Source organism: Microplitis demolitor, chromosome 1 (assembly GCF_026212275.2).
Source record: "Microplitis demolitor isolate Queensland-Clemson2020A chromosome 1, iyMicDemo2.1a, whole genome shotgun sequence".
Lineage (NCBI taxonomy): Eukaryota > Metazoa > Arthropoda > Insecta > Hymenoptera > Braconidae > Microplitis > Microplitis demolitor.
In genome coordinates this window covers 18,974,132-18,992,727 of record NC_068545.1, presented here as the reverse complement: position 1 = coordinate 18,992,727, position 18,596 = coordinate 18,974,132, and the positions used below count along the sequence as shown (strand labels likewise).

The following is an 18,596-nucleotide window of genomic DNA, read 5'->3' as shown; positions in this document are numbered from 1 at the left end:
ATTATAAAAGTAAAGGCTTGGATTATTTGTCTAGAAAAATATTTTAAAAATCCTACCTGTCCTTAATTATTTTGTTGAACTTTCGATCATTTATAAAAAAATTTCAAATTCAAAAGAATTATTCGCTTTTTTTTTAAATTTCTGATCTCTCTACACGTAATATGATAATAAATTAAACTAATTATCAAATTCTTCATACTCATGTCATGTAAATGATGTATGTATAACATTAAGTACACAGAGAGTAATTTTATCAAAAATAGATATTACCTAACAAGCTGAGTAAGATGCTTTTTAATTTTATACAGTTGAATAAAACAAACATAAATGCGTGGGATCTAAAATCCACTCATGTAATTGGCATACATTAATGCCAACTTAATTTACTTTCATTATTCCTTAACTTATCTTAAATAACAAGAAAAAAAACATTTTGTTTTATAAAATTTTGAAAACAAGATTATTTACGTCATACAATCCGAGGCTAATCAGCTGTATATCATACTATATAAACATATACACATATATATATATATATATATATATATATATATATATATATATATATATATATTTAAGTAAATGCAATTGATAACATTGTTTTTATGTCATTTAGACATATGTAAAATATAAAATTAATTGTCCCTTAGCTGAATTAGATAAATGTCAAGGGCTTAGAATAAAAGTAATGAGAAGTAATAATAAAAAAAAAAGTGGTAGAACTAATGTATGAATGGAGATGCACGTTTTTGTGCTACATACAAGATAACGTTATATGTTTTATCACGAAATATACTGATTTTTAAATATAATCAAATCGTGTAATTATTATTATTATTTATGATAAAATAATATCATTAAGTACTAAGTAAAGATTTTATAAATTAAAATTCTATGGATGATTTGCATAAGATAATTAAACTGACTACGAAAGACAGTATTACTCGCTGTTATCTTTGTCTCAGTTTTAAATTATCGTATTTGAATTATGGTGGGAAAGAGCAAATGAGGGCGAGTCGATAAATGCGTAGGGTGATGCTGAATTCTCTGACACCTGTAGCTCCAACAATTTATCATTTTGAATATTTATATTTACGCGCTTTTTATTATTTTCTTCTTTTATTTCCTCAGCTTGTTTGCGTCGCAATGGTTTTTTAATTTTAACGTTCGGTTGGAGTGGGAGTCATAATTATTAAATAACAAGATGTTTACGTGGTGATTAAGTTGGGAAATAAATAAACGCTAGTAGTAATTATTTGTCGTTACAATGAGATCAGTCGTGAAGGCAAAGTTGCTAATGAAGATAAAGGATAGAGATAGAGATGGAGATAAAGATGATAGTGGTAAGTAATGAAGGAGAGCGAGAAGTTAATCAGAAGGTTGACGTGCAGATGAATAAAGAGGGAATATATATACATATATATTAAAGTATACATCTTGGGTAAGAGGGGAGTGAAGAAAGTGAGCAGAGACAGTACAATTACAAGAGCGCCAATACAACAATACGTTCCGGCTGTTGACGGTTTCTTAAATAATTTAAGTAAAACCCCAATAATTATTTTGTGAGTTTGCTAATTAAATTACTACATTTTTTATCTAGTAATAATAGTCCGTAGTGATTAATTTTAGTTACAAATAAATTTAAAAATTATATTTTATTTCAAACTTAATATTTCTGCAGATATCGATATCTTCTTAAATAATAAATAAAAAAAAAATAAAATAAATAAAAGTAAAAAGAAGAATACTAAAAAGGGATGGAATAAAAATAGAGAAGAATAAGTAATAGAGTAGATAATAAACGAGTGAGAAAGCAAAAAATCTGACGGCCGACAATATTGACATCAGTCTCGGCTAATCTCGGGTTAATTCGAGTCTTACTTCGTGTTGTGCGTCTCGTGACTCGCTCTAAAACTTTTATTTGTATTTATACGTATGTATGTACATATTTATTAACACGTATAGTATGTAAGTGTCTACACATATATAACGCGTATACTTATATTACATTACAGGCCTAAGTATTTTAAAATACACAAGTACTAGTACATTTAATGTATGATAGCTGCGGTGAACACGATCTAATGTACATTGAAATATATATCTACCAACATTAGGCAGTTAAATAGGTAAACATAAGTAATTTATAGTAGATTAATAGTTATTGTTAAGAACAAATCGTAGATAAATATAAGAAGTGCGCGTAGATAATAGATTTCGTGCGGGTATTGTAATTATAAATTATAATAATAACGACGTGTAAATTCTTCAGTATACTTTTATATATTTATTTATATATAAAAGTGGCACGCTTACGGTACCAGCATTTTGTTGGATTTTTCTATCAGGAACTCGATCGAGGGGTACACAAGTCCAAGTTGTCTCTGTCATACACATTCCATATATATTTATATAAATATATATGAGGTATTTTGTTATTTTATGATTATATATCGGAATCGTTAAATTTAAACTGGGGCTTCAGGATGTTAAGGCGTAGAAAAGTGAAGCCGCAAAATTTACGTATAATTATTTTATTTTATTAAATATTTATATTATTTTTTTAAAAATATCATCGCAGTTTGGCACTAAATGTCTTGGTGTTATCAATAATTTAAAATTTGATAATAAGGCCTGAAAGATAATTAAATCTTAATGGCCGAAGTTTAAGTAAAAGTAAAAATGGCGGGCAAGTGATAATAAAGTTAAGAATTTATTTTAAAAAATAAATAATAAAAATCGTAAATTTAAAAATTGACATTTCCCGCGCGGTGCGGGGACTCGAAAAACTACCGGGGATTTGAATGTGTGAGGCGCGGGATTGATGTAGTGGCAACGCGGGGAAAAGTTTACAAGGAGACGGTGGAGGAGGTGGACAAGGTGGTGTGTGAGGCTCCGAGGTGGTGATCGACGAGGAGGAGGAGGAGGAGGAGGCGCGACAGTCGCCATGTTTGAGGCAACGATCGCACGTGTTCCGCGGCCGTCGTTGCTGTCAGTCGCGAGAGATAAGTGTTAGTGGCGCGATGTGCTTGAATTTTAATATTTAAATAATTTACTTAACCAGTTTTTTAAAAAAAACAGATAAAACAAAACGCCTTCACCATTATACTGTTTATTAAATTATTATTTTATAATATTGTCTTTGTACTTAAGTTATAAATTAAAACATCTGTGAGTTTTTATTGCCCGTTTAATACGCCGAGGTGTTATTAATAAGTGTATTGCTAATTGATCAGCTGCTTCGAATTGCTATTCAAATATATTACATATGTGAGCGGTGATTAAATAACAAATTACATATTTATAACTTAATAATTATGACAAAAGATATTTTTAAATTTTTCATTGTTGTTATTATTGTGTTACAGATTCAAGATTACGGTAGTTCTGTTCAAAATAATTAATTAATTATTTACAATAATTAATATAAAGTGTCAAGAGCTTGGTATTTTATTTCAAATACTATATATAAATATCAATAACAATAACAATAATTTGAGTAGTAAAAATGCACACGTAGAGGAATCAGTGATAAAAAGTAGTACACAAATGCGTGTGATGTGGACGACGAAGTACGTCAGACGCGTGAGACTTACACTAGTAGTGAGACCAGTCAGACGTAGATAGGTAACATAATAACCAGAGAGAGCAGAGTGAGATCGCGCGACAGAGAGTGATGCAGTGGCGTGGTGCGAGTGTTAAGTGCCCTGTGCCAATCACTTGGATTACTTGAAGAGACATGCCCTCATCCGGAGGTTATTATGACGATAGAAATCCGCTGCTCAAAGGGACCATGTCGAGGTAACGGAATAATCATATGCTACATATATAAATTTTTAAAAATATTTTTTTGAATTTTTCTTACTCAATTATTGCTCATAATTACTCATGGTACTTTTGTGTTATGGGTGCGATTATGATTTTTAGATGCTCATTCTATTGTATTTTTTATTACATATATATGTATAATATATATATATTCATATATATAGTAGTAGCGTGATGATGTGATTATTATGCAGTTAGGTCGGTCAGTCACTAGGCCAGTGTGTCGACTTGAATGCAGAGCCAATGCTTTTAGAAACGTATATTTCTTTTCAATACAATACTGTAATACTCTCATGACAGCTGGTAACTTTAAACACGCGTTTAAAAGGTTTTCAATTATGAAATCTTGTTATTAAATTAATTGAGATGATTCTCTTGATGGATTGGAAATTGTTTTCAGTAAACGGACTTTCATCAGGGACATGTATACCCATGTAAATGTATATTTATTTAGTGGGTCGACTTTGACTTACATGACAGCATTCTTATCTTTTTTTTGACTATAGAAAATAGTTGATAATTATTGAGTTGATGCGCGTGCTGACGTATAACAAATTAACCAGACCCTTATCCCTTGGTAGCAACACCAAATTAGGCAATTATATTTTTTCATCCTGTGGTTCTTAATATAAGAAGTCTAGTGCGTCTAACAAGTGTCGATTGTGTCTGTAAATGTGGGACAGGGTCGCATTTACACGAATCATTGCCCTCTTACTTGTTTATTTTAAAATTCAAATTTAAATTCAAATTCAAATTAATACACACATTCTCTACACATACTTTTTCAAATGTATGACCGGTGTTGGACTATAAGTGAGGTATATCTCAGCTCATCTATTTATGATGATGTTATATACTCTAGAATATCAGATGTAATAGAGCGTAATGATGTTATTTGTCATAAATGTTATTTTAAAATTAGATTATGTTACGCATTGTATTGTATGATCTCGAAATAATTTTATGACTAATACTACTCTCAGTAGATGTATACAATATAAATATACATATGTAGTTTATGTAGGTTTGAGTCGTCTGTTGGTCGGTACTAGATCTCTTAGTTGGAGTCGGATAGTTTAGATGTAATGGGGAATAGTTGTTTTTAGTTTTTTGTGTTATAGTTTGTATTTATATACTACTATACTACTACAGCACAAGAAAATACTAATACTGAGTAAAGTAACTCGACGTTGGTCGAGTAATGTACACCCGCAGCAAACACTTTCACCCAAGGATTTCTAAATCGTGCCATAAGTTCTTGGGCATCGTCCACAATAACTCGCAATAACTCGTGTCTTGGTCTCTTGTTTATTGGATGCATCGCTGCGTGACGTATATTTTCATTACACACTTTCACGTTTTTATTTTATCATTTATTATACATAAATATATATTAATTATTATTCTCAAATTTAATCTCTTTCTCAATCTATTTTTGTACGTAATACCCACATCGTCTTCACAGACTGGCTTATTTAGGCTTTACAGAATAACACATTTTTACCCTCATCAATGTTACAAGATTACATAAATATATATAAATGTATTTATATATTTTTATGTAATTACCGTTCAATAATTTACTATTTTACCCTTATGTTGTCAGTTTTAATTAATCAAGGCTATCTATTGTTATTATAATTGAGTAAATATTAATTAAAAATACAGAAATTTTTTTTTCATATCGAAAAAAAAAAATAAATAAACGTAACTTATTTTTTTTGTCAAGTAAAAGTAAAAAATGATATTTTTGGCCACAATAATAACAAAACAATCTTATCATTGTTACATGTAGAGATTATTAATCAAATTATTATTATACTTAATTGATATTGATTTTCAATAAATGAACTCACGGCAAAAGCTGATTGTTAGATAAAAGAAAAAGTTACTTTTAAATATTAAATCAAGTAGAGGCAAATAATAACTTTTATTATTTTTTTATGTCGAGAGTGATGATGTCAAAATGTTATTAGATTGTTATTGTTACGTCTTTTTTCTTTTAATACTAAATCTTAATGATTTTTTAAATGATAAATACAATGAAGAATGGGTCGTTATACTTGTCGAGGACTTAAGTTACAAGCGCATATATACATGCAGGTGAAAGTTGCGCGGTAAGTACGGGCGCGTGGCCTCGATCGTGCGTAAACATATTCAGCAAAAAATATATATATATATAATATTTATATTTATATATATATATAATAATGCAATCATGAAAACCCGGACACTTGTTTAATCATTTTGCCAGGAGTGAATTACATATCGTGACGTATTTTAAGAAAATCCTCGTGATGTCACTGATCATCTTCAGATATTGCGAGTCTGATAATGGAGTATCGTACAGAGTAACCCGCAGATTAAATACAGTAGCAGCAGATATAATTTGAGCTGCAGATGATGACAATGACGAGCAAAAGCTGCTGTCATTTTTCATTATTTTTTTTTTTTTTCCGTTACGGAGTTTAAATCTCCCCTGGGTTCTATTATTAAAATAAAAATACACCCGTTTAGCGTAATAGTGAGTGAGATGATGAATGTACTCATGTTTAATCTTTTTTTCTCTCAGGTTTTCTTTTCTTCGCTTCCTCTTTATCTCTTATTCACTCAGATCACAACGTGTCGTCGGGGGATGCTAAATATAGACGAGGGATTCATGATTCCTCTTGTTTCCACGGGGTATTTCTAGAAACAGCCGACGGAAATATCAGGAGCCTCACTTTCTCGAACAGTTATACAGACTTTCGAGTTCTTCCGTTCGAGGGAGCTCTTTTCGCGAGGTCGTATTTCTTCTTCTTCTTTATCTTTCTTCTTTTATATTTATTTTTCCAAAAGATAATTAGTGGTCTGCATATTTTTTATTATGTTTAAAATCTTCTATTTGATACATTCTCTTTCCAACGCCGGACGATTATTTTCTGTAGTATAAATATTTTAAGTCTTAACGGTACTTTTGTAATAAATGTAGTAAAATGTTACGCTCATATATATGTTGGATTATGTTTATAAATATATTTACGTATACTTGTAGCACGAGTGAAAGTATTTATCCGAGAAAAGATTGGAATGTCAAATGAAAAATATATATATTAATAAATTAAATATCTTCCTTATGATATTATTATATTTTTTGCTTCGTAGTAACGAAAAATATATTTTTATAGTTTAATTACTGATATACTTTTTATATTTTCCTGTTTGAATTAATGTCTAATTAAAAAAAAACTAAAACCGACTGTCCGGTAATTGGTCAATAAAATTTTAATGTCGGAATTATTTATCATTCGGTTGAGTAATTTTGATAAATGTCTTTAAATAATAATCAAATCTTTTTATATAAATTTAATTAGTTTCTTTTTCTATTTTTTTTTTTTAATGGGTCGAAAAAATTACAATCTGCTGTATCCACTCGGTTAGTTTGTAAATAAAAATTATAATAAAGTTATAAGGCAGTAAAAAATGTAGACGACGATATGGAGATAAAGAAAAGTAAAAAAGGTTGCTCTGGCTTCAAGGTGACGAGTGGCCAACGAACTGCAAATAAGCAAAGAAAATAAAAATTATAATAAAATGAGAATAAGAATAAAGAGGGTAAAATAAAAGAGATTTAAATATATTTTTACAAAAAACAAAATTGTTTATGATGATTAGCATTTTTCGTCAACTTGTAAACTATATCACAAAAGTAATTCCTTTGTCGCGAGGTTTTCGAGCCGGATGACCCCGACATACGTGGCATTCTGCCTTCTCATGTGTATGTGGGTCGAGAAATACCGCACTCGCTAAATATATCCGTACGTGTGCAATCTTCCTCTAATGTACTCTTAACCATACGTTTATCATTATCATTTCTTTTCTTTTCTTCATCTTATTTTTTTTCGACTCTTCTCTAACTTTATCATCATCACCATCTTCATCACCTTGTTTTTCATCATAAATTTATCTCATTAAACTACACATGTACTACATTTATTAATTTCACGGTATTTTGACAAGTGTCAAAAACACTTAATTGAGCAGTTAAAAATAATATTTTCTGGCACATTATGCGTGTGCAAATAAAAAACCATATGCTTAAGTATAATATTTAACTTGGGTATAATAAAATAAAGTTTAATGAATTTTAAAACAAAATATATAGAGTATTGTAATGCAATGTAAGAGCATTTAACTCAACACTGTCTGGGAGTAGCAACTTTTTAATAGTCTCGCACCACCGAGTTTTATTGTAGCTCGAGACCGGCTTTTGTGCGATCTCAATCTCTTTTATTTTCTTTATCTTCTCTCTTCTGAACTCTTTCTTCTCCTTTAATTATTATTTTTTATATCATTTACTCATGTCTATTTATTTAATCTATATCTGGTAAACGTCTTTTGCTGCCTCGATACCTTTTATTGTCTTCTCTCCATTGACTCAGAATGATCTTAAATAAATAGTAATAATAATTATTATTATTATTATACTAATTATTACAAGGATCAATTCAATCGTAGAATGACAGACGTTAGTAATCGTGTATACATAATATTATTAATAATAATAACAGTAGTAATGATAAATGACAGAACAAGAAGACAGTCGGACTGTATGAGTATACCTAGAAAGCTGAGTGTTAATATTGTCACGCTTCAAGACTCTGAAACTGCGCAATCAAGTTTAATGTTGCTTGTATTATATGTATTTGTATGTCTGTTAACTCTTGCACCGGTAAGCAAGGCCATCGAATCAATAATCTTTATTTTATTTTGTATTATTCATAATACAATTCGTAAAATTATTCATTTTTTTTTTACAAGTATAAATATTATTTATTTATTAATTAATTAAATTCCATTAAATTAATTAACTATACACGTGATTTGTTACGTGATATAAAATGAGTATGAGGTCGATAGAAATTTCTAAATTCTTTTCACTCGGTTATATTTAATATTCATTTATACACTATCTCAACAAAATTTAATTCAATTTTTTTTTTATACTCGTGTGTAATTATTTTCTCTATGAAATTTGAAAAAAATACAGAGTGATGTATGTATAAATATTTAACAATCATATCCGTTATAAAAACGTACTGTCAATTTATTACAATCAAAATACGTGATAAAATTGCGCGGTAAAGTAAAGAATGAAAAGTTTTAAAAAATATAAATGTAATCTATGATGCGAAAATAAATAAATAAAAATAGTACGTCATTCAGAAGTGTAGTACAGATCCCAATGCTGCTGAGGTATGTGATGGGAGGACATGCGTCATATTGCTGTGACGTCACCGTGTTTAAACGTACGTCGACGGTAGTACGAGTAGTAGTTACTTGTTGCATACCTGCGTCATTTATCGTTTCTACTAAAAAAAAAAAATTTGTTTAATTGCGATTTTAATGGAAAATATCGGAGCTTAAAAATTTAATTAAGATAATAAATACGAGGTAATACTTATTTTTAATTACAAGTATATGTATTATTATTATTGTTTTTTTAAAAATAATTTGCGAGCTAATTTAAACTCGAGTAAGTTCAAGTCTAAGGGCCCGGTATTTTAAGCGGAAGTTATACAGTTATACTGTGATAATATGGTAGTTGTAACAAATAGTGTAACATTTAGTACAGAATGTAGTATAGAAGTTAAACAAGTTGGCACAATACCAGATATCCTGAGAGCTCTTCAGTGCTCACCGTGTCAAGGTGCTGGCTACTGCACTTCTCTTGCTAGACTTTCACAGCATAAATGTCTATAGACAAATAGACAAAGTCCCTAGTAGAGTATAATTGTTTTTACCAAAAATATATCCATTCAATTTAACCCAAGTTTGTTATACAAAATAATTAGCCGTCCAGTCTTGTTTTACTCCAAGTTTTAAGTCTCTGTATTTTAAAAAGCTCAAATAAAACATTTGCGGTAACTACGTACGTCATACGCGATAACATTAGTCATACATACATAATTATTTAAAATATATTATCTTGAATAATTAACCGACGTACAATGCCAGTTTGTAAATATATCGGCCGATAAATACGCGAGCATTTACTAACGGTAATACCAATTTCAGTCGACTTCCGCAGACGAACACTGATGTATTTTTTAAATATTAGTCTGCATTATTATTATTGTTATCATCTGGGCTCCACTTTTAGTTAACTTGTTTAATTCTTGGACGATGTTAACTATTTCTAGGTCGTGAATCGCCAGCACTTTAATCGGTCAACGGACGGAATCTCTCATTGTTTATTTGACGTTTGTTTGCTCAGATATTGCGAAAGTCACGATATCATTTACAACAAAGAATCATATAATAGAATAATGATTAATGATTCTGAAGTTTGTAGACGATTAACAATTTAACGATTTTTTTCACCAAATCAATTAAAAAAAACTGAAACTAAAATGTACATGTGGAAAATTTTTTAAATTTCATGTGCAATTATTTTATAATTTATCGTTTTGCAAAAAATAAAACGAAAAATTGTTAGACGTCTTTAATCACCAAGTTGATTGTCATCATAACAATTTAGCCGGTTGATATGATTATTGAAAATAAATAAAAGTTTTTTAATTGCTGCTACTTCAGCATATTGTTAACTTCAGTATCATAATAATATTAGTCATTGGCCATTATTTTAAATAGAAAGAGGTACCATTTTCGGCCAGTTTTGAACATGAGAATTTTAATAAATTTGTAAAATACGCAATGATATAATTAATTTTAAAAATTTATACAAAGACACTTTTATCTCCCTACAATGCAATTTTTTTTTAAACATTTTCATTAATTAAAATATAATACTGAAGTTAGCCGAGGTCTAATAACTTGGATTTTTCTCCAACCGATAAATTATAAAAAAAAAAATATTTTAAAAAATTGCACCCATAGTTTTTTAAATTTTCTACATGTGCATATTTTAAGCTTTGTATTTTTGAAATTGATTTCAAAATAAAAAATTAATAAAATTAGTAATCGTCTGTCAACCAGGATCATTTAAAAAAAAGTAGTGTCCTAAAATGGAGCAGAGGCCGCAACTGCAACCTCTATCTGTAAAAAAAAAGTAATTAAAATAAAATAAGTTTGATTACACATGAGATGAGTAATTAATGACAGAATAATTGATAAGCTTAGCCAATACAAATCGGTAAATTAGTGGGGCAGTTAGGTTTCGGTTTAGGTTGATTGGATCCAAATGAGTGCTTAGCGCATTACATTTGTACTGTTGATAATGTGCACGAGTAGTTTAACACAATTGGGCTGAGTAGATGTATTTGGATGTAGTCGGTAGTGTAAGTGGTGTGTCATAGTAGTGAGCCTAAACCTAAACCCAGTAGAGCAAAGTAGAGTAATGTAAGCAAAGCAGTAGTCAGCAGTAGCAGCAGCAGCAGCAGCATCGGAGTAGTATAGACAAGTTTTTAGTATTGTGTTTAATGTTTAAATTAAAAAGGTTGCCGCTAGATGTCAGGAGAATGAGGATTGTTAGTTTTCTGATTGCTCAGTCGCTGAACGGTTGGTGCTGGTGTTTAAATAATATGTGTACATGCATACAATAATCCGTAGGTCTGCTCTGGTGTATAGGTATAGGTATACTATCATCTACTACCCTCTCCTCTTCTCCTCTGATGGGATTGGTCGTCGTCGTACTGGCGCTGGTTACAGAACGGCGATTGCAATATGGCTTCCGCCATCGTGAGCAAGTGAGAATAGTCAAAGTGTCAATCCTCAATAATGTAATAATATCAATATTATATTTTATCGTTATTATATAAAGTGAGTTTTTATTTATAATATATTGTAATTACAATCAATTGATAATATTATTATGGGTTATTAGTGTTTATATTTGTGATTTAAACACAACATTGACAAGTTTCCAAGATTACGATTAGTTTAGGTTCTTCTCTTACTCTATACTCTACTTGCTGGAATCTTCTCTCTCACTCACACATTTGTATGTATATATGTATATATATAGATAGAAATACTTATACATATGAAGACAGTAGACTGGTATTAGTTGTGTCGTGTCGATCGCTTTGTACACAAACATCTTGACGACCTCATGAATCTCTGTCTTCTTTTTCTTCAATGTATATGTGAGTGCATGGCCTCTACTTCTTATTACTCGTCTTCTTCGTCTTCGTCTACGTCTTCTTCTCAGGCTCAATGGTACCGTGCGAAATACGCTGTTACACCAGAATTTACAGTGCCATTAATGATTTAATATTTATATAAAATAACAATGATACTCAGGTACTTTTTTTTTATGTATTTATTTATTATTTTACTTAACTTTGTTTTGTTTATTTACCATCATCATAATACGAAGTTTAAATATCGTGCCATTTTTAAATACCGATCCGTACATGTGTCAGTTTGTGTTTTTAGTCCACGCGTCGATATTTTTAAATTTAATTTTTTTAATTTTTATTTTCATTTTCTCAGGATCAAAAATTTTATTTTTTGAGGCAAAGTGAAGAAGCCCTTCCTTTCCTCCCCTCCTGCGCCGTCGTTCTCTTTTCTCTGTAGCAGTCACGTAGCGCGTGTACAACCGGAGAAGCTCCTTCATATTTGTATATAGACAGATATATTTATATATATATATATACATATATAAATACGTATACCTGTAATGTGCAAGTGTGTCCACAGACATTATTGTACATGATAAAATAGCCTGGACTAGGCTACAACTGGTGTGAGTTTAGCATTCGTGTACAGTGAGAATGAAAAGTTATACACATATATATATCTATATATATATATATATATATATATATATATATATATATATATATATATATATATATATACATATGTAATGTAATGATGTACGTATGAGTGAGTACTCTGTACACTTGGTATTACTAGCTGACGAAAATCGGACGAAAGACAGAGAAGACAGATGTTGAGTGAACAATGTAGAATGTATGCATTTATGTATATATTTATCTATATATGTATGGATGGATGTATGTATGTAAAGTTTAGCGAAAGAGAGAAAGAGAAAGAAATAGTTTAGTGTAAACTGGGTACTGATGAGAGTGAGTGAGCGAGTGAATGAGCTGCGACGTTGCCAAAGCGCCCCCTTCTCGATTTTCTGTCGTCTCTATATCGTCATTTCTGTCGTTGGTCTCTTTTTTTTTTATTTTCTTCGTTCTGTCCTGTACATTTGACGAAAAGGAAAGAATATAGTTACTACCACTATAACAACAGCAGCAACTACGGAAAGGAGTATTGAGGTAGAGGAAAAAGAGACCGCGAAACGGTGGACCAAAGAAACTAAAGATAAAAGAGGAAGAAGAAAAAGAATAAGATGAAGAAGCAAATTTCGCACACTAGTCTTGTTGAGCTATAAACGAGCAGACTGTGGACTGGGCTTTAAAAAAGATATGTTTGGATGTTTAGTAGAGTAAACCAAGACGAGGAAGATAAAAAAAAGTTTTATCGATTTAAATAGCTCGCGGTTAATTACTATTTAATTTATCTTATTGGTAGTTGCTGTCTTGTAGGATCTTAAATTGATTACACTATTTAAATTAATAACCCATGATATTATTTAACGAATTTATAATACCGGTTGACGTTACATTGCGGATAATTTCTTACAGTTTATTTTTTACCTCCAAGAACTAACGCTCAACTATAATAGTTATTAGTAATAATAACAACAAAACTTTACAAGAAAGAACGTATTTAAAAAGGTGTTTGATGCCATGAGAGTGAAGGTAGCGTGTGACACGTGACACATCGAGTTACGAATACAAGGTGGCTAACTCAAACACCATGAAGAAACCGCGGTAAGTCCATCAATTCTTTGATCACCTTCATATTATGTCCCACTTATTCTCTTTTGTGTCTTTTACTTTAATTTTTAATCCAACTTTCATACACTGAAAAAAAAAAAAAGTTATCTTAAGTCAAGAAAACATTTTGGAAGACTAACGATTTTGGGAACCGGGTCAAGATTTTCTTTAGCCAAGAGAATTTGTCTTGGTCAGGAGATTTTCACTTAATCCGAATTGAGGTTTTCAAAAAAATTTTCTTGGATCAAAAATATTTAATTTCAGTCGAGTTTTTTTTTTTTGTGTAGATTTTTAAACTTTATCTCGCTACTTATGAGACAAATACAGTCTGTATGTACCCGAGTCAAAAAACATAACAAATTTAAGCTGACTAAATTAAAACTAAGTCAAATTTAACTTAAATTGATACTATGTAGGTCAAGTTAGACAAAAGAAATCGAAAATGGCTGAAAAAGACATCTGACTTTGACTACATGGAGAAAAATGGCCATAAAAGATGCACGAATTTTTATTATGCTCTCGACAAAACTTGAGACAGGAAGTTGAGTCGCCAGAAAATTATTATGCTGCACTAAAAAAATGTACTTTTAAAACTTACTGATTGTAATGGAAATTATTTGTCTAAAATAGGAATCAAAGGGGAGGATAAAAATTTTTAAAGTCTCACAATAATAATTATAGTACAGCATAGTCATTTTTTTGTGACTCAACTTCCTGGTTTTTTGGTCGACTGCATTGCGAAAATTCATTCATTTTTTACGTCCATTTTTTCCAAGTAATTTGACCCACTTGGTATTACTTTGTCAAAAAAGTCAAATCTGCTAATTTTTTGACCCATGTAATGAAGGGTAGAGGTACAATTTTTGGCCACATCAAGGCCAGTTTTATCAGACTGTTACAATAGAAGTTTAATTTTATACATTTTAATCAATTAAAATAGAGAATTAAACGTTCAAAAATGGAGCAGTGGCCACAAATGCTACTCCTACCCTAATACACACAGAGAAAAAATTAAAATTAAAGTAAAATTTACTCTTCACACAATAAACTCAAAACCGTTATAGGAAATTAGATAATTCTCAATTTTAACAACAAAAAATTACCAAATGATAAGTAAAAATTATTATTCTTCTTTTAATTTTTAACTTATGATAAAAATTTTGACTTATTGTTTAGAAATTTGTGATATTAAAATTACAAATTACAAAATTTCCTGTAACGGTTTTGAGTAAATTCCGCTGTGTAGAAAAGTAGCAAGTGAATAAAAAAAATGTTAAAAACTTAATAGCGAATTTATAAGTAATGTCTGGCAGTAGCCAGTCAGTAAGATTTTTATTTGGTCATGACGATGGGATAAGTAGTTTCGAAACTTGATAACCGTCGTTGTTGAGTCGTTCCGGAAACATACCCTGGCAGGTGGTACAAGCCAGCAGTGTAGGGTCGGATATTATATACATATATATATTTTTTATATGACTTTTTATTAACCCTGTGTGTGATATATTTCATATAAAAAGCAATAACAGTAATTATATTTGTTGTCTTCTATTAAACAAACTTATAGCCAATTAAATAAAATGGTATCAATTAATAGGCAAAATTATTTGAGTATTATTGATTGGTGGTAGCTATTGCTATTGATTTGTCCATCAATGTAGGCCGATTAAACGCTACATCTCCACCACGCGGATTAGACAAGTGATATGTTAGCATTAGTCACTTTAGCGCAAGTTAAGCAAAGTCTAGGTTGCTAATTGTTCCCTTTTTTTTTTGCAATAATTTATATACTCCACAAATTTAAACAAAAAATAATAAACTAAAATATTATTTTTTTCTTTTTTTATATAGAATAGCTTTCTCTTAGGACTAAGTTCCAAGAATAGCCACGGGAATAGCAAAGCGAATCGTGAGAACTGCGCAATCTATGGCGTAGTATAATATCGTACTACTCGATATATAAAACAGCAACTGGTTAATATAAAGTAGTAATGTTACAAACCGATATATTTATGAAATATCTCAATATGTTATAATAAATGGCAATAGTGCTGACATTCAGTATATAAAAATATAAATATAATATCATAGGGTAGTTAAATGGATGTGTCAACTGGACGTAACTTAAACTATAAACACTTGGATATTTACATCAACCAGGAGGCATATCGTAGTTGAAACACAAAACGCCCCGTGCATGCCATGAGTTTACACTCAACTTGTACAGCAATGTAATGTAACGTGTGTTATGTATTGTGTGGATCGGGTTGGTTATATTATACACATATCCTCATATATGTGGGTATATATAGTATATGGGTACCTTAGTCAATGTCTTTGTATTGCAAACAGAGCTCAAGCGTAAATGGTGTAGTGGTGGTGAGATGACCGCCAGGTTGGCTAATATAACCTACACATACATGCCCATATAATCCACCACCAACGCGATACCGACCAAGCAAAGCCAAAGCAACCCAAGAGAAATAGAGACCGAGATCTGTACATACATAATTGAATATGCGTTGTTGTATATCGCAAGTATTGACCATCGAGGCAATACACCAAGTACACGGTATATGCCCTGGCCAATCCTACTGCTGCTACAGCAGCAGCCGGTTTAGTTGTTTAGTTACCCGGGATCCACTTACCGGTAAATTACTTTTCAACTTTAAGTTGGCTATTTTAAACTGGGAAAAAATTATGAAGGAAAATACATATTTACTCTTTTTTGCTTGGAGACCGGTAACTTATATTGCTGGAAAACAGCTATTCTTATTTCGTCTTTACTTGATTATTGTTAAATCACGTGTCTCTTTCATTTGTGTACTTGAATTGTATCAACTCTCTAACTGATTGGGTAAACCATCAGGACTACTCGGGCATTTAATGTCCGAGCGCCTTCTATTCTGATAACGTAGTCGATAAAGACTGCGACTGACAACCCACTTTGATAATACCCTATCTCAAGTGTACAACCATCTATTTCCTTCTCTTATCCTTTAAACGGTATTTATAATTTCTAGATTACACTCATTTTATTATTATATTAATTGTTTTAAAATATATAGACAGAAAAAAAAACATGTCTTAGTGCTCCAAAAAAAATTTTTTCATTATCGATTGAAAATATCAATTTTTTAAGGGAAGAAATCCTTTATTTCTTTGTACATTTGAATATATATTTTTATTTATTTTGATCGGTACTTGATTGTTAGTGTAATTGAAGACACATCTGATCCATTTCAAAATTAATTTATTGGTAATATGTTTCTAGTTTCATGTCTAGCATTTTAAAATCAATTTTATAGACAATTACAAACTTGAAGTTAATTTAAATTTACTTGTTTTAAATTATATACATTTGGGCGAATATATATAGGGTAGATTTATAGAATTATATACATTAGTACGAACATAGGGTAGAGATATCGTTTTTGGATACGAGGGCCAATTTTGGAAACTTGATAAATTTAAATAAAACAATCTGTAAAATGCGCGGCAAATTCAAATTTTCAAGATGTATAGAGATACTTTCATCGTTTTACTACAATGCAATTTTCTTTATACCTTTTCATTAATTAAAATAAAGTATTAAATGTCCAAGAACGGAGCAGTGGCCCCAAATGAAACCTACCCCACATATATTTGTTTTGATTGGTACTTATGATTGTCGGTGTAATTAAAGGCGCATTCAATCTATCTCAAACTTGATTTATTAGTACATAATATTTTACTTCTCATACATACTAGTCTCCAGACCAATTCTATACTTAGACAATTACAAGCTTAAAGTAAATTTCAATTCCATTATTATTATCTAGTAGATTTTTTTATTCATACAAAAGTATTTTAAACCAAATTTTGATAGCTCGTTTATTTTAAATACGTCATATAATATCTTATCATAATTGTTAGTTATTGATAACATTTAAAAATATAATTTATTAAAATTTTTTAATAGTCAAGTTTATTAAACTTCCAAAAAAAAAAAAAAAAAATTACTGGAACTCTATTAAATAAAGTTAAAATTATATATTAATTATTAATATCGCTATACATAATTATGTACATTACGTGAATGTTTGTATGGCAATATATTATTCAATTAATATTTTTAATTAGCAAAGTATTTTAAAACACACTTAGTAATTGTAGTATTTATAAATTAAAATAATTTAATTAAAAGTATCATACACGTTGTTTAATTTTCTAGTCTAGTGTAATTAAAATTATAAAAGACGATACGAGAACACAACTAAAATCAATATTTCATTTCGATAATATATGATGTATTTGCATAAGTGAGTTTTAACTATCTATTGATTTTATTCTATACTTTATATTGATAGAAACACCTAAGAACTGGTATTCACCTATGCCATATCTTGTACTGATTGAATTATTTATGAATTAAAAAGAATAAAAATTCAATGATATATAGAACGTAACAGTTAGCATGTATGTCTATAGATTACAGACTGAGCTACTGATTTTCTGATCAAAGAGAGAGACACGTGTAGGTCGAAGGTCGTAACGTTGTTGATTTCGTGACCTTTTACTTCCATCTACTTGTTATGTAGGTGGCATTAGATGATACCTACGCTGCCAAGTGGATTGTAAACATGAATTATAATCTGTCACTTTATTTTTTTATTCGTTTTTCAATGCTACATACTTATTTTGTATACTATATATTTTCATTATCATAATTGATTAATTATTTTTCTCAAGTTTTGGATACCAGAGTTTCTAATTTAAAAAAAAAAAAAAAAAAAAAAAAAAAAAAAAAAAACAACCGGTTTATTTTTATGTCGAGGTAGAAGTTGTAATTATTGACACTGAAAAAATATGTTAGACATGATATATTTATATATTTGATTAAAATTTGAAGTTTTTCGAAAATTTTATAAAAAAATCAAAATTCTGGGTTAATGGTGAAAGATATGAAAAAAATTCATATGAACAATTTTGTAG

At 29.9% G+C, this 18,596-nt stretch overlaps 1 protein-coding gene across 12 annotated transcripts in view; it reads left to right on the top strand.

Annotated features, from left to right (window-relative positions):
* The first annotated feature begins 1,175 nt into the window (after nucleotides 1-1,175).
* Nucleotides 1,176-18,596, top strand: part of LOC103577638 (AF4/FMR2 family member lilli) — a 50,689-nt gene continuing 33,268 nt past the window's right edge. The window contains exons 1-4 of one of the 12 annotated variants that reach the window (XM_053742062.1): nucleotides 1,176-1,562; nucleotides 1,682-1,933; nucleotides 2,016-2,129; nucleotides 3,369-3,801. In XM_053742062.1, the coding sequence (XP_053598037.1) occupies nucleotides 3,740-3,801 (62 nt within the window). In that variant the 5' untranslated portion in view covers nucleotides 1,176-1,562; nucleotides 1,682-1,933; nucleotides 2,016-2,129; nucleotides 3,369-3,739. Of the gene's footprint in view, nucleotides 1,563-1,681; nucleotides 2,130-2,151; nucleotides 3,802-11,483; nucleotides 11,590-11,849; nucleotides 12,073-13,430; nucleotides 13,620-18,596 lie in introns of those variants that run through there. The other 11 variants (XM_053742055.1, XM_053742078.1, XM_053742061.1 and 8 more) reach the window with 11 other exon arrangements.